The sequence below is a fragment of the Myodes glareolus genome, chromosome 11 (assembly GCF_982192425.1).
Source record: "Myodes glareolus chromosome 11, mMyoGla1.1, whole genome shotgun sequence".
Classification (NCBI taxonomy): domain Eukaryota; kingdom Metazoa; phylum Chordata; class Mammalia; order Rodentia; family Cricetidae; genus Myodes; species Myodes glareolus.
Genome location: NC_142036.1, coordinates 16,666,298 through 16,690,809, shown reverse-complemented (window position 1 = coordinate 16,690,809; position 24,512 = coordinate 16,666,298). Strand labels below are relative to the sequence as shown.

The window sequence follows — 24,512 nt, the reverse complement described above, 5'->3', positions numbered from 1 at the left end:
TAAAGGTGCTTGCCACCAAACCTGACAATCAGTTTGATCCCTCGGACCCACATAGTGAAGGGAGAGAGCCAACCCCTCCATATTGTCTTATGGCTACAGTTATGCCATACCACAGACATATACACACATGATAGATAAATGTAATTTTGTAAAAAATTAATAATACAGGTAAGGTGTTGGTCAGACATGATGGTACACCTATAATCCTTACACTTGGGAGGCCAAGGTGGGAAATTTATACTCTTGAGTTTGGCCTGACCTACATGATTTAAAAAAAAAAAAAAAAAGGATGAAAGCATAGAAGGTTTTGAACTCTTAAACAAGAATTATCTGCCATTCACAGTGGTGCACACCTTTTTTTTCCAGCACATGAAAGGCTCAGGCAAGAGACTCAGCATCAGCGATAGTAGACATTCCAAAACTGTGTGTATGCGTGTGCACATGTATGTTTTACATTTTTTTATGGGCATGGATGGAGAGAAGTGTGTGCCACAGAATGTAAGTGGAAGAGTTGGTTGTCTTGTACCATGTCAGTTCCAGACATCAAACCAAGGTCATTAAGCTTGGTCACAAGTCCGCCCCATCCATTTTATGTGTTCTGTATTTCTGTATGTGCCTTTCCGTTCCCATTTACAAAGCTCACCTCTCCTCTGAGGGACTAATCCTGGCTCCTGAACCCTCCACAGCTGCCTCTTCCTGCCCCACCTACTCAGTCAAGGCTTCTGGTGGCAGAACTGTAGTCCCACTCTTCTCTGAGCGTGGCCACCACACTGCACTCTGGCTGTGCTTATGGAGCACGTACAGCTCTGCCTAGAGGACTGTGTGCTGGACAGCACTGACCACATGCCCTGGTGGCTTTGTGAAGTCTGGCTCTTGCGTGTACTTGTCAGAGTCAGGGCAGAGCATGGACAACAGCATATCTGGATGGAGGGATGTGAGTGCTTATCCTAGCTTTCTTGCTCTCTGTAATGGGAACTAGTGGTAACTAATATAAAAGACCCACACACACACACACTGGCTCCCCAATTTACCCAAAATGAGGGCCGGCTGGCTCGCAGACCCTGTTATATGGCTCTGCAGCCCTGCCAACTGCTGTCCCTCTGACTGCTCCCTTGCCGTCTTTGCTCACAGGATCTGCCTTAGATACAGCCCCTACGCTGACAGACAGCCCTCTTGCCTCTGACTATCATTGTCACCTCTAGTAAATCAGTTATCATCTCTGTTTTCTACTCCCCAGCCAAGTGTATGCTCTGCGTCAGCCTCTATACTAAGTGGGTGATACGCACACTAGAGACAAGTGGGAGTGAGTGGCTACGGATGGGCCTGGAGAGGTGGCTCATCAATAATGTACCCATTGCACAAACTTGAGGACCTGAGTTTGGAGCATCTGACCACACCTATTAACACGATACTGAGGGGCTAGAAATAGGAGGGTGTTGCCAGCCAGCCTTGCCAAATTGGGGAGCTCCAAGTTTAGTGAGAGACCCTGTCTCAAAAAATAAAGTGGAGAGCAACTTGGAAGACACCCAATGGCTTCTGTGTGTGTGTGTGTGTGTGTGTGTGTGTGTGTGTGTGTGTGTGTGTGTGCTTGCGCATGCGTGTGCTACAGACTTAATGCATTCATGCACACACAGTTTGACTTAGTGTGGCATTCACCCTGGGGTCTCATATGAATGTTTATTGAGTAATTGGAAAAGTGAACAACATTGTTGACTTTTTGATACGTAAGTTATCCTTTGCCTCTTCATTGAGTGTTCAACATCACAATCTAGACTATTTAGAATTGATGGAAATTGTTGGTCCAGTATAGCTTACTCTACTCACAAGTTTAACAGTAAGAATGTCTGTCTCCTGTCTGTGCAGATGACCCACATTTCTGCCCCTTCTTCCAGGTGGCCGAGCGGGCGCTGTATTACTGGAACAATGAGTACATCATGAGTTTAATTAGTGACAACGCAGCGAAGATCCTGCCCATCATGTTTCCATCCCTGTACCGCAACTCGAAGACTCACTGGAACAAGTAGGAACCGGCAGCCCATCCGCTTCCCATTTTTTAAGTAGCACATGCCTTGCTAGCTACCACTGCAGTTAGAGCTGAGGTCTAAACTCACCATCACCTTTCATAATGAACATCAGCTTCTTTGTGACTCTTTAAGTTAAGCAGCACTGTGCATTGTCTCTGTGGCCTGTCGTTGGCCTCCTTACCCCATGCCAAGCCAGTGCAGAGGCCTGTTTGTCTGCACCCAGTTCCCTGCTGGTCTCAACAGTAGCACCTTCCAGGCCTCTCCTAGAGCCTCCTGGGGAGTTTGAATGCCACTGCAAATTTCATAGGATCAGTCCTGCCAGAACTGTCAATCCTTCAGTGCCCTTTAAGTCCCACGACACATCGGGGAGCCCATGGGTTAAACCCCAGGGCTGCCCTGCTGTGGACATTACCCAAGGATGAAAGAGAAGAGCAGGTGACTTATGTGACTGAGAAGTGTTCTCTCTCCTCCCTTTCATTTCACTTCATGAGGGCAAAAAAATTAGCTCACCCAGTGAAAGCTCTTGATGCCTTGCAAGGTGCTCCCTCTGGATGCCAGATGTGTTGGATGCTGAGCTGCACACTCAGCGTTAGCCAGATGTGAACCCCAGAGCTTTCCTTTCCTCTGTGGAGCACCATAAACACAGTCAGTCTTCTGTTGCTGCCATCTGAATAATTTACCTGTAATTCTTTGTTCTATTCGATCTCCAGGTAAAGTGACATTGGCTGTTGTTACCAGGAAGGTGACCTTTCTGGCCGGGCAGGTGCCTGCAGGCCCTGACTGGGAAAACAGATAGAGAAAGAGCTCGCAGCTTGTATTAGAACCCAGTGAACTTGTTGTGGGTAGGACTTCAGAAATAAGGGAGACTTGGCAGTTTAGAGGGGAAGGGGAAATGGCAGGAGGTAAGAGAGGGATGAGAAGGGTCCAGTGTTGGCTTTTCACTGTGGCCTTCACTCTGCAGGACAATACACGGCTTGATATACAATGCCCTGAAACTCTTCATGGAAATGAACCAAAAACTCTTTGATGACTGTACCCAGCAGTTCAAAGCAGAGAAACTGAAGTAAGTGCTCCTTGCCCAGGTTCCAGGGTGGGTGCTTATTGTTTTCCATACTCCTTAATATTCCACTGCCATTGTTTGTCCTACAGAGTTATTCTTCATTTTGAGAAAAAAAAAAAAAACTGTTCTGCTCTTGTTTAGGAAGCAAGGTAAAGGTTGATGGTAGCCTGTTACCAAAGAGCATGTGTCTAACACCCGGGTCCTCGCCCTTCCACTAGCTGAGTCGTCTTGGCCTTTTTCATGGTGCTGCTTCTGTGCACCTGAGGACTTCGCAGAGACTGCCTAGAGCCCAGGTGCTCTGTCCCTAGGCTGGGCACATAGTCATGTGGCTGATTAGTAATGACTGGCTGGCAGGATAGCTCAGTTCCATATGTCTGATAACTTGAGCTCAGAACCTGTGTGCAAACAGAAAGAAAGTGTGGACTCTACAGCATTGTTCTTTGACCTCCACACTCATGCCATGTTCTAATACAAGCTGCTAGTTCTGACTCTGTCTGTTTCCCCAGTCAGGGCTTGCAGGTACCTCCCCACACCCAAGTAATAATAATGCATCTTATTTATTTACTTAAATAAGTCACTTTTCAGGCCAGGCATGGCAACACAAGTCCATCACTCCAACATTCTGGAGGCTGAGGCAGGAAGAGTACTATAAGGTTCAAGGTCACCTTAGCTATATAGTGAGACCTTGTCCTTTTGAATAAAGAAAAAAAAAATCACCCTTCAAACCCAGTGTGAACTGTTGGCATATTTTAGCTCTGCTTGCCACTTAAACGTGACTAAGGTAGAGAAACTACAGGGTGTCTGTCTAGCCAACCACCATTTCTTTGTTCTTTAGATGATATGTGAGTCTTGGCTGCATATTAGGCTCTGTTTTGGTGTCTGATAATACAGTACTGAATGCAGCAATTTCCGTGCTGTAACAGGCTGGATAGAGTGAAATGCAGAATGCATGTCAGTGAAGCACAGGGTAGCAGAGCTACACCAGACCAGGTCTCAGCCCTCGAGGGCGGAGTGCACATGGGCTAAAGTCAGTGTGATGTAAGTGTCTAAGAAAGAGCTCCCCAGTGTCCCCTCCTCCACTCCTAAGAGAGTCACAGTGCTCCAAAAGTTGCCTGTGGTAGCATTTTGAGGCAAAAAAAAAAAAAAAACAGTGGCCTAAATTCAGTGCCTCTAATAATGGTATCAGAAGCAACCCTGGTCTCCCTTGGGATACTGTCATCGCTGGGGTGCTGGCTGTGGCTTCCTTGGCTCTTCTGCAGACCTGCCTGCCAGTGGGTATGAAAACAGCCAGCCAGCCAGGCTAGGAATATTGGACCTACTTGCAGGAGATAGGGAGTGTTTTAAATTCTTGTTTAGTATTTAACTTTTTTACTTTTTAAAATCTTTATTCTAACTCTTGGCCAGTTTCTAGGTTTGGTTTCTGTAACATTAGGGTTTCTTTCATGTCGCATGTGTTGAGAGCCACAGTAAAAGACATGGAATAAGACCAGAAAGGCCCTGGAAAACGGGTTGTGTTGCTAACATCTCCAAGCTTTCGCCCCCTATCCTGCCTGAATGCAAGTCTTCTCTAATACAAATGACGTTTTACTGTTTTTCAGAGAGAAGCTAAAAATGAAAGAGCGAGAAGAAGCATGGGTTAAAATAGAAAATCTAGCCAAAGCGAATCCCCAGGTACTAAAAAAGAGAGTAACACGGGAGTGTTGAGGCGTTGCTTGAATGTTTGATGAAATAGGATCTAGCCCCACCCCAGGAGGGGAGGCCATCGTCACTAACACTGTATGTGCAAATGTCCACAATAAAACACTTTCCAACTTTGTAACCTTCCTCTTGTATAAGTACTTATTTGCCACACAGAATTTTTACCACAAAATCGACTTTTTTCTCTTCTTTTTAAAAGTAAGATATGATGTGGTAAAAAGAAAATCAGGATGTAACCTCTTAAAATTGTAATGTCCTTTCTTGCTCAAATGTCATAAATGCTGTCACTTGAATCATATTTCTTTTTTATTTTCATATTTGAAACAGATGAAGTATGCTGATAAACTAACTGACTTCCGCCCTGCTCACACTAACCTTTCCTCTACCCTAGCTGATGCCCGTGTGCTCTCGCCAGGTGAAGTGAGACACAAATGGTCATATCTATCAGAGCTGCTGGCAACTCAGCAGCCTCCATCCAATGTTAGCTCTTAGGCTGCCAGAGCCTGGGACAGCTTTGCAGTCATGGTCCTCTGGTGTTGTGTCTGCCGGACTGAATGATCGGTGATATCGGGGTGTTTCTCCTTGCTCTGTGTCTGTCTGGTTCTATCGGTCACTTGATGAAATGTCTGACCTTCCACACTAAGATCTCTCAGGCTTCTCTCAGCTCTCCAGGGAAGAAAATGTTTTACTTAACCGTGTATTTCTTTTTGGTGAGAAGTGTGTATAAATTATTATATAAGTTGGATGTGGGTTTTTTAATCTTTGTCATTTAATAAAAACGATCCATGAAGATAACAGTGTGTACTTTCCTATAAAGCAACATGCTGACCTGCATCCCGTCAATGAAAAGAGACTTAACGGCAGTCTGTTACAGGTTTGAGGTTCCACCTAGGACAAATAGCCCACATTTCCCAGCCATGCTGTCCACGCTACAGAGAAGTTCTTCTAAGGCCTGTAGCTTATTTCCAGAGAGCTGCATTTATGGGTTAGGTTTATGTTGAAAGTGAGGTTGAAGTACTGATAGTTGTAAAATGTGGGAAAAGCATACGTGGACAGCCTTGCCGACATTGCCCTGGGAATCTTGATTTGTTTGGAAGGTTTTATTTAGCTAAGGAGTGAAGAGCCTTGGAAAGTGTGCCTTGTCTAGAATATGGAAATAATCTGTTGAAAAGAAAACTGCCTAAAACTTCTTCATCCAAACTAAGAGCTGGTTGTTGTGTTAACATGTGGCCTGGGGTCACCACTGCCCTGCAGCGAAGATGCCTGGTTTATTCCTTTTGATGGCTCTCTAAACTGTCTGTGGTGATACCATACCTGTGGACCTCCCTTCCCACTGTCCTCACCCCCATCTCTGTGTGGAACCATCTGTGACAGCCATCAGAGTCTTGTCCACATGCCCAGCCCCATGACACAGTGTTTCTAAAGTGGAAAATACTTCATGTGCCAAGACCTCAGAGCTGAAAGTATAGCCTTAGAACTCACTCTCTTGAGAGAAAAGTTAGTACTAATTTCCGGTCAGTGCTTATTATTACAGGGTTCAGTATGGTGTTGGATATGTGAGTTCTTAAGCAGTTTTCATATCAAGTTTGGTGAGAGTGAACATGCAACTTCAGCATCCAAAGGAAGGTTACCAGTAATTCAGTGTGTTCACTGGCTTCCCGAAGCAACCTCTTGTTTCTACAGGCCAAGCAAGTATCTCACCTGCCCGGAGATGTGAAATGCCCAGACAGGCTGGAAGCTGTGGCTTTAAAGACATTGTTTTAGCAGCTGTGGCTGCTTCCCTGGGTTTTCCGTGTCTTATGCTTTGGGTGGAATTCTAAAACACTGGTCATTTCCAACAATGGTGTGTTTCTTTTAATCCACCAAATAGACTCTAGAGCATCCTATTGCTCGTCCCCCACCCCCAGCTGGGATGTCGTGTGAGCGCAGTTGGGCCACTGGCAGGGGATCGTGTCTCAGGTCCTCCACTTTCTATGGAGGCCTGTGCATTCTCATCCTCCGTGAGCTGCTGCCTCTTGAATTCCTATGGTCTTTGTGGAAAGCCTGCCTGTGCCTACTGGGAGTGAGCTTCATCTGCTGTGAACCAGCACAGCCCATGAGCACAGAATCCTTTCCACGGCTCGTGCAACTCGTGTGGGAAACACTGGCTTTATCCTGGAGTATCAGGATGAAGCCTCTGCTTGAGCTCGGCCCCCAGTAGTGTGTCATGTAGACGTCATTACTTTCTCTTCCTCCCCACCTGACTCTGAGCGCCTTGAGGACAAGGTGCCATGTATCCAAAATCAAATTATGGAAATTGCCAGTGATAAAAACATAAGAGACAAATACAGCCTGGCACCTAAAAGCATAGGGTGCATAAGGTAGCCGATGCAGCCAGAGCATAGCACACGACCGAGACAGGACCACTCTAGACTGCAGGTGTGGCTCGTGTCTGTTGGAAGGTTCAGAAAGAAATGGCACTGGTATTGGATGAGGTCTAGCCCGGCGGTAGCAGGGAGTCCTGACTCTACAGTTGTCACACAGTCTGCGTTTGAGGCAAGGGCCCAAGACCTAGGCAAGTCAGAAGATATTAGAGAAACTCAGGGTCGGCCTTGAGGGAGCTGTGATAATACTGGAGAGAAGGCAAAAGCCATCTTCCTTCATCCTTCCAAATATATGTAAGGAGCACAATGGCCCAGGCGGACTTGCAGTTCATTTGGCAGCAGGATGGTGTGCCAGAAGGGCCAGGCTCACAGGGGACTGCCTCTTAGAGGAGTGTGTGAGGGGGGGGCTACTGAGCAGAGCAGGAGGGCTCTGCGGTTATTAGAAGAAACTTGAGTGCCAAGTGTGGTTACAACAAGTACAGGGCCTGGAAGGTAAAGCGAACACATGGTTAGTGTCCAAGAGGTAGCCTATTAGAGAAAGAGCAGGAGCCAGACTGGCCTGAACAGAGCTGCTAACCAGAGGGGTGGCTGAGACCAAGTATGTGGGTGGCCATAGCCGGGACACAGGACCCAGCATCCTCTTCAGGCTTTGGGCTTCTTGGCAGTACATACCTGGCAAGGGAAGAACTGAGCATAACCCCCAACCTGCAACAGACACTGACTCTGTCCCCGCCACCCCGGCTGACCACACAGGGAGAACAGGTGCCAGCAACTAACAAGTTGTAGGCTACACCCGTCTGCTCACAAAGCCTAAAGTCACTGGGGCCAGGGTGGGGGCCATTTGCCATTACAACCTGCCTGATACACCCAGAACACAAGGAAGTGGAAAGCTGAGCACAGGGCCCCAAAGCATAGCAGGCCTGACTCCAGGGGCACAGGGTGCCAGGTTAGCGGAATCAGCAAAAATCAGCTGCGTTAGTTTTTGGTGACAAGAAGGATATTGGGATGTATTGAAAGGTTTGAGATATTAAGAAACTATTGAGGACGTGGAATGAAGGAGGATTTGAGGCAGCTGCCCCAGGGTGGACGTGAAGAAGGGAAGAGAGCTGGGGGTGGGGAGGGCTTGACAAGCTGTGTACAGAGAACAGGGTGAGAAGTGGCCATTTGCTGTGGGCAGTCCCCCTTTAGTGTGTTGTCTCCAGAGGTGCAGGAGGGCTTTGGGCTGACTTAGGAAGATGTAGAAGTGATCTTGGGACCAGCAGAGGGTCATTCCCATAGCCTAGACTGAAGGAGGGTGAGCCCCTTTCCAGCATCCAGCAGGCAGCAGCCCACAGGCTTCATCAGTGGACAAGTAGGCCAGTTTGTCTCCTACCACATGGCTTCTTGTGTGAGAGGGCCACAGGGAAGGACAGTGGGCAAGCAACCCCTGCAGTATGAGTGCCTAAGTTCAGACCCGGCACCTAACAGAGAGTGACTCCATACTTTGCATTGCAGTATGCAGTGTATAGTCAAGCCAGCGCCATGAACATTCCGGTGGCAATGGAGACAGATGGGCCTCAGTTTGAAGATGTGCAGATGCTGAGAAAGACAGTGAGCGACGAGACTCGTCAGGTAAAAGTGCATTGAGCTCAGCAGGGCTGTGCCCGCTACAGATGTGCTTGACGGGTCCGTCACATTCCGCTAAGCTAATGCTGTAAAGGGAAATGTAGCCACCTGTTAGGAAACATCTGTAGATCTGAACGATCAGATTGCTAGAAAAGTTAACAATTAAGTGTATGTCTGCAATTTGTTGCTTCATTTACCTTAGTAACAGAAACCCAACTCCTAACTATGTGTTATATGAGCGTGAGCAAAATCTGAAGCTTTGCAATAGCATCTTGCCATTCACTTTTCCCTTTGCAGCCCTCTCACTTCTGCTCTGGCTCAGAGACACTTCCTTTAGTTCTTCTTAGCAGGTGTTAACACCCCTCACCTCCCAGGACACCAGGATGGGGAAGCTTAGCCTCCTCCAGGAACCAAAGCCCCTGTGGCAGGCCAGGGCTGTGCCAGCAGCCATTCCAGTAACTGCAACTCCATGCAACCGTTTAGAGCAGTTCTGATCCAGAGATTTCTTTCTGCCAAATTGAGAACACATGCAGAAAGGTATTAAGGAGGGTTATCCACTGAGTTCTTCTGCAGGTCCTAAGAGTCTGCATTCGTCTGGGCATGCTCCCTATTCCAGGCAAGTGTAAGCAATGCCTTGAAGGGACCTAGAGGTGTTGATTATTCTGACTTGTGAATTTTAGCCCCCTTTGACCAATGATAGGATCCCTAGACATTAGCACTCAGATTCTAGAATGTAGAAGGGAACCCTTATTGCTGCTTAGCTTACTGCTCTGATATCTATTGGAGTGCAGTTAAATAAACAGAAGGGTTCTCTAATCTGTTTTGTTTGGTTCCAGTAAATCCCCACCTGATAAGATAGGATGAGGCATTACTAAGAGTGAGCATCCCATCAGTCCCAACCACACGTGTCTGCAGAACACCAGACACGGAACCTTCTGAGCTGGGCTGTGGTCCCAGAGTAGCACACAGAAGCACTTCAAGACCTGGCCTGAAGAGAGGGTGCAGCAGCATCTCTTCATGATTACTGGTGGCGGGGCCCTAAAAGGCTGTGGCTTGTATGTCAATACCGTAAGCAGAGGTGCCTGTGGCCATTTCTTTTCACCGCAGCAACATGGTCGCCCAATTGGGAGTCACAGCTGCCAGTCACAGTGCTGAGCAAGGAGGGCTCAGCCTTAGCACTTGTCATGGGAATCCATGTTCATCCTCAGCCTCTTGACTTAAAGTTTGTTTAAATAGATGAATGAATAGTTCTTTCTACTCAGCCAAACATGAAAGAACTAAAAATGCAATGGAAAAACTCGGGAATTAGTTGAATTCTACACTTTCCTTATAGTGGTTATTCTTGGCAATGAATAGATCGCATCAAGAATTCAACTGGACCAGGCATGGTGGCACACACCTTTAATCCCAGCACTCAGGAGGCAGAGGTAGGCGGATCTCTGTGAGATCGAGACCAGCCTGGTCTACAGAGTGAGCTCCAGGACAGCCAAAGATAAACAGAGAAACCCTGTCTTTAAAACAAACTGACAACAACAAAAAAAGAATTCAACTGGGCCTAGTTACTCAGGCCCATAATCCCAGCACTTGAGAGGACAAGGCAGGGGAATTGTGAGTTCAAGGCCAGTCTGGGGCACATAGTGAGACTCACCTCCTGGAGGAAAAGGAAGAGTGAGGGAGAGGGAGAGGAGTGATTAGAAAAGGAAGAAAACCTATGTATTTTCTGTGTTCTTCCTGTAGGCACTAGCTTTCCTGTATGATTTCTTTGTAACTTTGAAAGGAATGCGGGTCACCTTTTTTATTTTCACTTTGATTTTGCATCCCTGAATTTGCCAGTGGCAATCCAGCTGAATGCTTATCTGAGATGCCCGTGTTACTCTGGGATTTGGTGACCTCTTCCTCTTTTTTTTGGGGGGGGGGGCGTTCTACTTGGGTCATATAAAGTTTAGAAGTTGAAGGCTTGTAAGCCATTTACTGCACAATGAGTACTTGGAAGTTCAGAGAAATTTTTCTTCTGGTACATCCTTCAGCTTTGGTCACAATCCACTATAACTTACACCCTGTGCTTTACAAGATAAGCAACTGGATCGAGAACACACCAAATTCATCTTACACCTCAAGCAAAAATGCCTTGAAAAGTATCTCTGACATTGTTAGCCCTGGTACCATGGAGCCTTCCAGCTGTTACCCATTGTGGTGACAGGTACCCTTTTGGTAAAACCAGTTGGGCATTCTCAGCAGCCTTGGCAGATTGCTCTGAGAGGCTCCTGTGGCCGTCTGTTTCTGTGACTCTTAAAATTACATCATCTAGTTGAGTTTTCTATGTGATTGGCATTCTTACAAAGTCGGTCCTCCACCTTGTTTTTGAGTTCTGTGGCACATTCTCCTGAGTAACTGACAAGTGGAGATACACCTCGGTGGTAGAGTGCTCGCCTAGGGTGTGCAGAGGCCTGGGTGGCTCCCAGCACATCATAAACCTTTCATGGTGGCACTCCTGGAGCCTTAGCACTTGGGAAGTGAAGGCAGGAAAAGCAAAAGTTCAAAGTCATTCCTGGCCATATAACACTTGCAGAGGTCAACCCGGGCTCAAAAACAAACCAGTTCTGAAATTGGTATGGTGCAAAGACAGAGTAGGAGGATCTCAAGCTTGAAGCCATCTGGGCAACAGTAAAGAGCCTGCCTTGGAAATTGAATAAAAAATTTCTGTGGAAATTCAGAAGACCTAGAATAGCAACCCTGAAAAAAGACAACACTGCCCAGTGTCAAGATGTCTGTGGTTTAAACCTCTGAGCTTTAGTAAATGAAGTTGCGTGAGTCTCAGTGTCTAGATGAAGGTTTTCTGAGAGGTACGGGCTCATAGGCAATATTTGAAATGATAAACTCATTTTTTGTTGTTTTTGTTTCTGTTTTTTGAGACAGGGTTTCTTTGTGTTGCCCTGGCTGTCCTGGAACTCACTATGTTAACAGGCTGGCCTCAGACTCACAGAGATCAGTCTGTCTCAGCCTCCCAAGGCTGGGACAAAGGCGTGCGCCACCGCCACCAGGTGAAATGGTAATCTCTTCTTCATTTGAGAACATTTGGAATTCTCAGTCAGTTATGACAACAAAAGAATGTGCCAAGTACCAGATGTTGTATCCTATGCCTGTGGTGCCAGTGCTCTGGAGACCAAGGCTAGATTGTGTACATTTAAGGCTAGTCCAGGCTACACGGGAAGACCTTGGCTCAAAACCCAAACAATCTAGAGCTAAAAACTAAGGGCTGGGGTTCAGGAATGTGAGCACTTTCTGTGGCCCTCAGATTTATTTTCACTGTTCTTCAAACAAGATTCCACGTTTCTCTAAGTGGGTTTGACTGTTGGGTCAGGACAGGGTGAGAAGCAAATAAGATGGTTTTGCTTGAGACCAGGAACAGGAGTTAGTGCTAGGAAAGGCATCTGATGTTGGGGGAGGTGGAGACATTCAGTAATGTCTGGATTTCCTTCGTGGAACCTGTGGAACCCTGTACAGAACACCCCTGGAAAGTGTGTTAGCTTCATGGGAATAACGTTGATATCAGAGATGTTTAAAATATTAACAATTTTCATTTTTAACAGTTGATCGGGAGAAAAGCAGTGTCTACCACGCAAGTCAGGAAGGTGTAGAGACGGAAGGCAGGCAGTGCAGGTACTCCTTAGAAAATGCCTAGAGTATACTTACGGCTTTGTGTCTGCTATAGCGTGATGAGTCGCCACGGTGCGCATGAAGTATTTTTCCCTTCTTTCCACAACATCACACCTTGTGATGGGCAAGACAGAACTAAAGAACGTTGACTATTTCTACCCTAAATAGTTTCATTTCTAAAGTTTGAATTCAACACCTTTCCAAGATAAAGGAGGTGTGCTCCATTGTGTCCGCAACCCATGTTCTCTACAGGTCCTCTAGCACTGGCTGTTGGCATCTGCCGTGTCTCATGCCAACACTTCCTGCTTCCTCATCCACCCACCCTTGCCTGCATGCTGCCAGCACATCCTCTCCCCCAGATCTTGCTCATGCTACACCACCATCTGCATGGTGTCTCATTCTTCCCTGCCTCCTTTCCTCTGTGATTCCTCTTGTGGTTTGTCAAATCCTCTGCTTCATGCATCCATTTGCAATGCTAAGCAGAGAGGCCCCTCGTATTTGTCCAGAAGCTCTGGTCAGTTCCATTTCCTCAGTTCACCTTCACTGGGTACAGCTCCAAGGCCTTGACTATGGTCTGTATGTTAAGGCATTTCTTCTCTCTGGCATGCCTGTGTCAGAGGTAATTACATATTTCACGTATTTTAAAATGTTGGTTTGTATTAGGATGGACCTAAAATTCAAGGTAGAATTTTACCTCTGAATTTTTGATGGGTTAGAAAAAAAACACTCTTTACGTGCTAGCTGTGGTGGTGCACACCCAAAATCTCAGCACTTGGGAGCCTGAGGCAGGAGAATCATGGATTTGAAACCAGCCTGGGTTTTGTAGCAAAACTCAAATCAATAAATGCACTCTTAGAAGCATGTGTACTGGTGAGTGCCTGTATGGGGACAGGTGACAGTCTATGGGGACAGGTAACAGTCTGTATGGGGACAGGAGACAGTCTGTATGAAGACAGGAGACAGTCTGTATGGGGACTGGTGACAGTCTGTATGGGACAGGAGACAGTTTGTATGGAGACAGGAGACAGTTTGTATGGGGACTGGTGACAGTCTATGGGGACAGGTAACAGTCTGTATGGGGACAGGAGACAGTCTGTATGGAGACAGGAGACAGTCTGTATGGGGACTGGTGACAATCTGTATGGGGACAGGAGACAGTTTGTATGGAGATTGCTGATTGGTTTCTTGGCAGGCAAATCAAAAAACGTTCCTTCACCATGTTGAGTGCTAAGGTTCAAGTGACAGCTCTAGCAATAATCCTGGTGTCCGACAAGACACCGGAGCCCTTACCGCTACTGTTTTCATAAGCAGATCCACAGAGAACCCTGCTAAGACACCAAACTCTGAAATGCAGGCTTCTGTTTGTGGCTTGACAGGTGCTTGAGTTTCCAACCGGAGTATCGGAGCATGTTTTATCACCATATGGAAGTCCGACATCAGCACACGGAGCAGCCATTCATACATGCTATCTCTGTTGTCACATAATTGGCTTTCAGTGGTTCTTTTTTTCCTAGATTACATCATAAAGGTTTACTTTCTTTAATGCTGTGTTTTTTGGTTGGAGACACTGGATGGAAAGGAAAAAGTTGGGGTTAAGGAAATTAGGTCCAAAAGCACTGCAGACTGCCTCCAGTCTTCTCGCAGTACATTGCCTTGGACAGCTGAGTTGGTCTGTTATGTTCCAGAGCGCTGGTGCTAACATCACAGCCTCCGCTAAAACTGAGAGATGTTCAGTGCAGGCTCTTCCCTCTGGCCCCGTTCTTTGCAGATACAGTTAGCTAAATCTCTGGGCCTACTGGCTCATGCTTATAACCCCAACACTTGGGAGGCCAGGGCAGAAGGATTGCTATGAGGTCAAGGCCAGCATGGACTTCATAATAAATTTAAGGCCATCCTGAGCTACATAATGAGATCCTGTCTCAAAACAGGTACATATGTGCGTGTGTGTGTGTGTGTGTGTGTGTGTGTGTGTGTGTGTGTGTGTGCACAGTCTAAATCTTCCTGGTAAAGTGGAGTTCCTAAACTTCGGAAAGAGAATGAAAAGGAATTTTTTATTTCCTAGACTTGATTTGGGAACTTTTATGTAAATGACCTCTGGGTACAATTTTTTTTTCTAGTTGCATAACCCATTTAACAATTCCTACTGTAAAAAACTTTTAGAATTTTTTGCAGAAGTTTTAGCTCTGTCTTACCTGGTTTGAATGTAGTTTGTTACTATTCATTCTGCTTTCTTCTAAAGAAGTGTCTACATTCTGGAATGTGTGTAACAGACATGATCATAAAGTGACATTGGTGATGTTCTATGAAAAACGAGGGTACAAGCTGGGCAGTGGTAGTGCACACCTTTAAACCCAGCAGAGGCAGAGGGTAGAGGCAGCTGTGAGTTTGAGGTCAGCCTGGTCTACAAGAGCTAGTTCCAGGAGAGGCTCCAAAGCTACAGAGAAATCCTGTCTCAAAAAAAAAAGGGGGGGGGGTAATTAGGTGAGTAATAAGAACTGGAGGTTCTTCAAACTGCCCACTAGGCTTCACACTCATCACATAGTGTTTAGGATATTTGGGGTGAACGAATAGGAAATGGGCCCATATCCTGTGGCCAGCCAAGGCTGTAGCACATCTATGATCCTTGCTTGCTCCATATTTTCCTTTTACTTCTAACTCAGAAGCAAACTCCCTTCTCAGTCAGCCTAGTGCGTAGCCAACTGCATTGCATTTGTGATTCCAGGCACAGAAAGACCCGAAGAAGGACCGTCCCCTTGTGCGCCGCAAGTCCGAGCTGCCTCAGGACCCCCACACCGAGAAAGCCTTGGAGGCTCACTGCAGAGCCAGTGAGCTGCTCTCCCAGGATGGGCGCTAGCCTGTGGAGCAGCACGTCCGAGTTGGGCCTGTCAGTTCTCTTCTGGATGCTGTAGAAAAGCCGTACTGTTTGTGCCATACCAATCAGCTGCTCTCAAAGTCAAAGCTCCCTCCGACCCGTTCTGTGGGCAGTAATGCTCGTCTGCCTCAGCTCGAGATTAGGAGTTCAAACAATGGTGGCTTCTCTGGCCCTGCTGGCTAAGCCAGGGGTTGATGACAGTGTTGTCACCACCCCAGCCTAGCCCTGAGTAAGACTGTGTCCCAAAGTCAGAGCTGTAGGAAAGCACCCTAGTTGTCTTCTTGTCCTACCCAGTGGACCCTATGCGCCTACGAAATAGGTAGTTCTATGGTAACACCATGGTTTTCAAATCAAAGGAACACTTTAGAAGGCATCGCCTCCTTTTTTAAGACTTTACAACCTTTGACACATTTCCACAGTTTGCTGTGCCAACAGCTAGTGTTTGTTGGTTAGACCTCATAGAAATGGCTCTTTGCTTTCACATTCTAGCTGCCTACTAGGCAAGTAGCCAACATCTTCAGTGCTGGGACCTCCCAAGGTGTTTCTTTCCTTTGATGAATGGCATACACACTGTGTCATGCTCCCCTTACTGTCTACCGAAAACCATATTTCCTAGTCTGTGGTAGAGGCCAGGGTTCCACCTAAGCTCAGAGAGGCAAGCTCTGAGAAGTGCTTTCTCAGTTCACCTTGACTAGAATCACAGTGTTGGAATTATATGTCCATGTTAATTTGCATAATCAGTTTTTCATCTAGTTACACATTATCCTTCAACAAGGCTTTTGAATTGATAAAATTGTCAGATCTAAGAATTCCACATTGGTAGAACATGACAATAATTAAGCCACTTGGCCTACTGCAAACTGCGTCTGCCTTTGGGCATTCTGCAGGCCGTGCTGTTAGGGTGCCCTCGGTGAGCCTTTCTGTTAAAAAGCACACATTACCAGACTCATAAGGAAAAGTGCAGTGTCTGCGTTTCCGCCCGTCTACACATGCTGCTACAGCTTCCCAGACTTCTTGCATGGATTAAACTTCTGTTTTAGGTGGAATAGCACGAGGACAAAAATCCTTAAACTTAGCGCTTTGTCTGTTCTTTATTTCTCTCAGGGTGGCCAGTGTTTTACTTATCCTGCTTGAAAGCTACGTGAGATGTGTACCGCTATTCTGAACAGTGGCTAGTTTCTTGTGTCTCTGCATAAAAATAACTTAGTGTTAAATGTCTTGATGCATAAGAGGTAAAAATGTGGCTTCTTTTAAAATCTGTTTTTTTAATTGTGGTCTCGGGTATCCATGGGGGAAAAATATTGCTCTCATGTGGCCACAGAACCTGTCCTGGGTCTCCTTAGCGCTCTGCTGATGCTCACACGACACAGCAGGAAAGACAGGCATCTGCAGGAAGGGGAGAGCCATCAGGACACAAAACGGAAAGGTGGCCCCAGCTGTGGGTAGACAGGCTGGTTGCTTGGGTGAGAAGAACACTTCCTGAGAAACTTGACAAGTATCTATCCACTTTACATTATGAAATCTATCATTTTAAAAAAAGTTGAGATGCCTTCTCCTTTTGAGGGAAAAAGGGTGCTTTTATTGTCTAAAGCAGTGTTTATGTGTTTTGAACCCCATTGTTTGAACTCTCGTCTTTAGCTGGTAGAGTCTCAGATGGCCCTGATGTGGGGTGTTCCATATGTGGGGAGAGGTCCCGGGAGACTCTTGCTCTGTGTGGAACTCAAGCTATCAGTATCCGGGTGATTGTTCAAAGCTCAGCACAGAAGAACATCAGCTGGTCTAGCTTTTATTTCTGCTCTTTATTGAAGACAAACTTCACCAATAAGGAAGAAAAAAAAAACATTTTGAGAGAAACTAATTTTCTTTGACAAAAGTATTACTCAATATTTTGGCCTATTAAAGTTTCCCTAGTTAGTACTTGGGTTCCCTGTGCTAATTGCTCAACTTATATATTGTTATAGAGACACTGTTGGTTCTGTACCAAACTGGTTTCCAAAAAAAGTACCATGTTGAAAATAAATGGATGACTGTTTTTCTTCTTAAGGCTCTAAGTTTGGCACCTTCACTCTTTCCAAAATGTATCTGTGCGCCAGAGATGTCACAGTTCCAAGTGTCTTTCTAGTGTGGCTTTGTATGGCTTCCTTTGAACATTGTACATACATTGTATCTTTGTTTTATGGTAATAAGTAATAAAAATGTAGACTTCGTATTTTGTACAAAATGTCCTATGTACAGAATTTAAAAAAATTCATAGAAACAGCAAAGATAGGTAAGTGGCACAGTTATTTTTCTTTAGAAAATATCTGTAACTTTATGCTTTAGTGAAATGTTAAGTACCAACATATTTTTTAACATTTTGTAATTCAAAACTTTTTTGTTTTGACATTGTTTATGAAGAAAGACTTCATGCACTTGCCATTTAATATGCTCTTTTATCTGATTTTAAAGACCTCTTTAAAATGGTGTATTATATGGACTAAATAAAGAACATGTGAATTTTATCGCTCATCATGAAACTAAATTTAGCCATGGCATTGGGCAGTCTGGTTTCAACACGCTGTTACTGTCAGGTCATAGACCAGCCACTCCAGGGACACTGGGAACAGATGTCCTGTGTCCCCCTATTGAGTGCCAACTGTCCATTAGCGCCTCGTCTCCACTCTTAGAAGCTGAACCTGTGAGTTACCATATTACCTCGTTGACTGAAAAGGCAGATGCTAGGTGTGGTGATGCACACCTTTGATCTCAGCACTGGGAAGGCAAAGGCAGACAGATCTCTGTGAGTTTGAGGCCAGTCCAGTGTACGGAGTGAACTCCAGGGCTATAGAGAGAGAAGGAGAGAAAAAAAGGCAGATGCAGCTTTTGACACCCAACACGTGATTTTTAAATAGGCAATGTGTATACGAATCTGATGGATAGAAATCTAATGGGGTTCTAACCTTGATTCCTGACTAAGTGTCTGGAGTGGGTGGACATGCCGAGGGTGTGAGCTTAGGTCTGTGCTGGCCCATTTGTTGCTGACACCTGTGAGAACAGCCCAGGGGCTTCACTCTGCCTGTGCTTGATCCATGCAGGGAAGGGCACCTCTGGGTCAGTGACCCTTGCCCATTACATGGTCTCTGGGTTTCCATCCCTTCTGGTAGGAGCTAAGCAATGGAGGCCAAATCCCACGCAGAGAGAAGCCAGAGGAGGCCTTGGGCCTCAGACCTGCAGAAGCAGCTCACAGGTTAGAAAACACTAGATCTGGGGTAGTAACTAGGATTACTGCTTCCTGGCACTGGATGGTGACCCAGCTGGAGAAGGACATCATGTTTGGTAACTTCACACACACAGCACAGCACAAGAACTGGCCAGAGGTGTGCTGTGATTGACAGCTGCCAGAGCCGCAGTGCTTCAAGAGGCTCTTGGGAAAACTGGAAAAGCTCTGTGTTTCCTTCCCTGAAACCCATGTACTAAGTCAGCAGTGGTGGCCAGGAGTACTACTCTCCGCCATCGTTGTACCCAGGCATTGATCTGTAGATGCCTCTCACCCTTTGGCTAAGCTCCATTTGTTTTCTTCTTGGCCTTTGGGCAAGGAACTGCCCATGCCTCGACCACTGACAAAGTGGACGATGTCCAAACTGGACAAGCAGGATACAAGAAAAAAAAAACTGCCAAACCTTGCCAAGACAGGGTAAGACAGTTCTGAAAATTTTCCTGCCTCTGAAAATGGTCTGTCAGTTACTCTAGGCCTTAGCCAAAGTTGGTTGCTTCAACATTGCAAATGAGACTTTGGGTCACTGCTCAGGCAGCCAGTTGTCTCTGTCATCTACTGCACATTTTGGAAGCTGCTTGATTGCACTTCCTGCCTACTTGAGTAATATTATCTCCTTTCTCGGGCTTTTGATGGGTTGAAGATTAGATAGTCATAGTTACCATCCTCTTATGATCTAGCCAAGCCATTTTCAGTACAAGACTTAGACTCCTTAGGATAGGATGTTTATTAAAACATTAGGATATGTTCCTTGCTTAATATTGTTTATGCTGGTTGTAATTCTAACTTTATACTTGATATCTATTCCTAGTGTTCATAGTTTTATATTGGATTTGGAACTCTCTTATTTAAACAAAAGGGGGAGGTGCTGTGGGAGCTCCTTTGTCCAACCAGAGTGTTGGCCGTTCTTTCCATTCACAGTGAAGAGACCAGGACATAAGAGTTTAAGTCACTTGCCCCAGGGTCACAGCACTGAGTGGAGCCAGGACTCAGCCCATGCACCAGGACCTATTACAGGTAGGAAGGCCCCATAAACAAGGCACCACAAGGACAGTAAGCTGTGGAAACATCCAGGTAAACAGTGTGAATTCATGTCTATATACTCCAGACTGAGAGTTGAGTGACCATGAACTCTCAGTGAGGCCCCCAGAATCTGGGGAAGGTGTGGGCATAGGAGGGTGTGGACTGAACTTGGCACCTGCCTGGCAGAACCAGAAGAACCTCAGACATCAGTCCATGCCTCATGGTGCTTTAGGAATATTGTTTCTATGTAAATTTAAGCAAAGTCTCAAACATGCTGTACCAAATTTCAGCCATCAAAAAAACCTCTATTCTCATTGCCTTTGTTACTAACACTAACATGAAACTTGTGAAGATCATCAAAAATTCACCTCATAATTAAATCTATATGTTGTTACACATGATTCAGTGGAGAAAAATGGGTTCCACTTCCAAAAATTTGAAATCCACCAGCCTTAAGTTAACATTGGCCTTTGGGGCGGGAGGTGTTGTTTCTTGTTTGGGTTTGTCTTAAGGAACCCATCTGAGTAAAGAGGTTGGCCCATGCCGGTGGAAGCTAGGTACCCTTCCCCAACTCAGCTCACCATCTCCTTCACATCATCTTTACAAACAGAATCTTATTTTTGAGACAGGATCTCATTCTGTGGCTCAAGTTGGTCTGAACTCACTACATAGTCCAGACTAGCTTCGAACTTGCAGCAATCCTCCTGCCTTAGCCTCCTGGGTCATCGTGCCCAGTGTCACAAAAGCATGTGAATTCTTAAGAACTTAAGGCTGACGACGAGAATTTGCCAGGCATGGTGGCCCAAACCTGGAATCCCAGTGCTTGGGAGGCTGAAGGAGGAGGACCAGAAGTTCAAGGCCTGACTGGGCTATGGGAGGCTCCGTCCCAAAAGAAATTTAGAGCATATCTTTTTCTCTCCCTGTTTTCCTGGTCATATCTAGTTCAAGGCCAGCTCAGCCTGCATTATGCTTATGGGAAATTGACCAAATATGAGCTGGGTCAAGCTAGAGCTTTCAAGTATGTATTTTTAGAAAGTGGTGTCTAAGAAACCAGCTGTTAGACCAAGGGGTCCTGACCAATCTTCTCAACTCCTGATAATAAAGCAGGCGGGAACAGATGTGTCTGGTAACAGTGTGAGGGGCACAGGGAACCCAGGAGCCAGGGTTGGGGAGTCTGGGAACCCTGGAACTCTGTGGAAGTGTGCACCTTCCACTGGGAAGAGCTTTCCATAGAGCAGTGGTTCTTAACCTTTAATACAATTCCTCATGTTACGGTGATCCCAACCATAAAATTATTTTTGTTGCCACTTCATAACTAATTTTTCTGCTGTTATGATTTGTAATGTAAATATCCGTGTTTTCCAGTGATCCTTAGACCTGCAAAAAGGCCCCTGCAAAAGGCATTCAGTTCCTAAAGAGGCCATAGGTTGAGAAGCACTGCCATAGATGCTGTGTGTAGGCATATTCCCAATCTTAACAATACTAAGTCATCTTCACTTCTGTCTTCAAAATATAGCTTGTAGGAAGCTGTCCATTTTAGACTTAAGGTGTCCATTCATAATGACTTTAGAGGCATCTTGAAGCCAGTAGGGCCAGAGCTTGGTCTTTCTGATGGAATTACCTCCAGGAGCCCTAATTTCCACCCTGGTTGGAAGACTTGAGCCAAGGCTTCCCCTCAACAAAGAGGATAATCAGAATCTCATCAGAGCTGTCCCCAGCAAGGTTGGAATGAGAATATTTAAAAGCTTGTAAATTGATTCCAGTGAGCATTACCCAGGGAACAGTGAATTTGAGGCCAGACTGATTTACAGAGAGAGTTCCAGGACAGGCTCCAAAGCTACAGAGAAACCAAAAAACAAAAACAATTAATTAATTAATTAAAATAATTAGTAATTAATAAAAATTAAAATAAATAAATGAATTAAGAATAAATTAAGAAATCGAAAAACAAAAACTAAAAAGGAAGACGTAGGAAGAGGAAGCAACTGGAAGTGCTCTGCATGAGGGTGTTTAGGACAGCAGCTGGAAGGACATGTTACAATCAACAGGCTGATGTCCCAGCCAGAGGAGATGGGCTTGGCTCGGTTGCCACTTGTCTTCTGCTCACATTTAGTCTTCAGTGCTGGCTTTGCCTGGCAGTGGTGTGAGTCAACTCACGGCGAGGTCTGTATACCTGAAAGCTCATCTGTCCTCAGGGTTGGTCACATACGCAGTTAGGTCTTAGTATCCATCCCCTCCAGGAGTAGAGCTGATGCTAAATCTCCTAGACCCCTAGACTATATTATTATGGTATACCCAGCATGGTCCCAGTCCCCAAGAGAAAAATGGCATAGCTGCTACCTTTGAGAACTGGAGACAAGGCCAGTCCCACTTTGGGGGACAGTTAACCCCTTCTTCATCAGATCCCCTCAAAAGATCCCCTCAAAAGAGGAATAGTGTGCAGGGAGGTTTGTGAACTTGGCCCGGACTTGACAGATAAAGCAGTTCTGGGGTCTCCTAGCCAACACCCACATACCCCAAACTTGATGCTCTCCCCCACTGAACAGCCCCAAGAAAACAAGAAGGATTCAGAGCCTGTGATAAACTTTGCAGCCAGTCTGAGAACATGGAGGTCTTGGAAGATGAGACTAAACAGTCACTAAGGAGAAGGACACAGCCAGAGACAGGGCTGTCCTAGCCCAGGAGGAAACAGTCCAGAACTTTAAACTGCTAGGAGGTGGAATGATATAAAGTCTGTATATCCCAGACTGACATTGAGCTTCCTATATAGCCAAGGATGACTGGACTTCCCAAATGTCTTCATCTCCCAAGTGCTGGAAATATGTATGTACAAAACCATGCCTGGTTTTTTGTGCTAGGGATCAAACCTAGACAAGCACAGTATCGGCTGAGCTATTCCCTCAACCCAAGACTGTTTTGTTTTTTGTTTTTTGTTTTTTTTTTTTGAGACAGGGTTTTGCTACAGTTTTAGAGCCTATCCTGGAACTCTCTTGTAGACCAGGCTGGCCTTGAACTCACAAAGATCCACCTGTCTCTGCCTCCAGAGTGCTGGGACAAGGCTCTTATTCTCTATCAATATTAACTACATATGGGGAGCCCGACATAGTGCAAACTCCTGCGGTATCAGTAGGTTGAGATAAGAGGATCACTTGAGCCCAGGAGTTACTGTCCAGACAAGAGAGCAAGGCCCAATGTCATAACAAGGTAAAATAAAAGACCTCCCTTTACTTTTAACCTTCAAGTCTGAGTTGGAAAAACACTTGTAAGTGGTCGCGATGGTGCAGGTGCATAGATAATGACGGAATAGCACCTAAGAGCTAGAAGTATCACAGTCTCTCTGGTTTTTTTACCTCCAGCCTAGAGTCTGGCATGATTCCATTTCATCCATCACAAGTTGCTCAGAATGAAGGATCACTCAGAGCTGTGGGATGCAAACACATGACTCTATCCATGAGCCCCTATGACTTAGCCATGAGGGCTGTGCCAGGAAGACATAATCGCCCGGCTCCTGTCCTGTCCTGTGTGAACATGTACCCAGATAAAATGCTAACTCTCCCCTAAAGTTGACTTGGGGCCATGGTCAGCTTTGTAATGTTCATACATAGGTCCCCATTGCCAGTCTGCAAGCCAGTACTGGGCACAAGAGAGCATCATCCTTCATTATCAAGAAAAGAACAGTGACATCTGGTCTCCAGATTACTGATCCAGTATTTACCATGTCTGGTCAGCTTTTCCTCTACCTTCTGAGAGTGACAGGCATAAATTCTACCTTCTGAGAGTGGCAGGCATAAACCATGTTTTTTTTCATAATTCTGTACTTGAGAATAAATGGCATCACTTTGCTCTCTTTTGAAAAATTTTAGTATTACAATATGGATCTGCCTCATGACCTAGGAAATTTAAAATTCCATTTTTTTTTTTGGAATTTGTCTACTTCAAACCCCTTGGTTTACAGAAAATGAAATAAACTCGTGTGACTTTTCCTGAGGAGCCATGAACAAATTCTGTTCCAGAAAGGGCACTCAGAACATAAAAGATTCTATCCAAATCTACTCAGTGAACCAGTGAGTTTGCTGGGATCACTGACAGAAACATGGTGACATAAGGACTCAGGAACATGGCGTCTCTGAAGCCCACTAGCTAGCTTCTAAACAGCTTCACCCAAAAGTCTTCCTCTTCCCTGGCAGTTTCCTCTTGACTGGAAGAAGGGCCTCGGGAGTCCTCTTAAGAACCTCCCTCCAGGAGAAAATGTTTTTATTTCAGAGAAATAGCTACGCAGCTCAGAAAAGGGAAGTCATACTAGCTAGCAGACACTGGAAACCAAGTCATAGCACCTACTTAGTAGGATCCAGCAAGGCTGCCTGTTGATGGATCCCTTTTGTTGTCAACCACTTGCATTCACTTTAGGCTGTGAGGGGCTGGTTAGCTGGCTGGGTTGTTGGTTGGTTCTTTTAATATAAGGGAGGCATTGTGTGTGTGTGTGTGTGTGTGTGTGTGTGTGTGTGTGTGTGTGTGTGCATGCACATGCACGCCCACATACATACAGAGGCCAGAGGGATACCCCACCCTGTTTCTCAGGTCTTTATCCTTTGACTGACAGTTACACCATGAAGTCTGGTACTCAGGCGCAATTACACTTTACACTTTTCCAGTTGTCCAGCTTGTATAATACATCTCAGCTTCCACGATCACAAGTCAATTCCCATAATAAATCTCCACTTAAGTTTTATATATAAGCTGAGCATACTGGTGCACACCTATAGTCCAGCATGCAAAGGCTGAGGCAGGAAGACAGTCTGGACTCCATAGCAAGACCTATCTCAAACAAATCATATATATGGTTGTTCTATTGTTTCTGTCTCTCTAAAAAGCCTATTAACTAATATGCTCGCTGAGCAAGTAAAAACCTTGCTTGGAATTTGTCTACTTCAAACCCATCTTCAGGAAGATGGAAAAC

The 24,512-nt window shown here is 45.6% G+C and overlaps 1 protein-coding gene across 8 annotated transcripts in view; it reads left to right on the top strand.

Annotated features, from left to right (window-relative positions):
• Positions 1–17,780, top strand: part of Ppp2r5c (protein phosphatase 2 regulatory subunit B'gamma) — a 134,434-nt gene extending 116,654 nt beyond the window's left edge. For 3 of the 8 annotated variants that reach the window (XM_085697944.2, XM_085697943.2, XM_048431295.3), the window contains 5 exons: positions 1,893–2,020; positions 2,986–3,087; positions 4,683–4,755; positions 8,640–8,756; positions 15,130–17,780. In XM_085697944.2, coding sequence (XP_085554070.1) covers positions 1,893–2,020; positions 2,986–3,087; positions 4,683–4,755; positions 8,640–8,756; positions 15,130–15,261 — 552 coding nt within the window. In that variant the 3' untranslated portion in view covers positions 15,262–17,780. Of the gene's footprint in view, positions 1–1,892; positions 2,021–2,985; positions 3,088–4,682; positions 4,756–5,173; positions 5,578–8,639; positions 8,757–12,340; positions 12,411–15,129 lie in introns of those variants that run through there. The other 5 variants (XM_085697946.2, XM_048431298.3, XM_048431297.3 and 2 more) reach the window with 4 other exon arrangements.
• Positions 17,781–24,512: the final 6,732 nt, after the last annotated feature.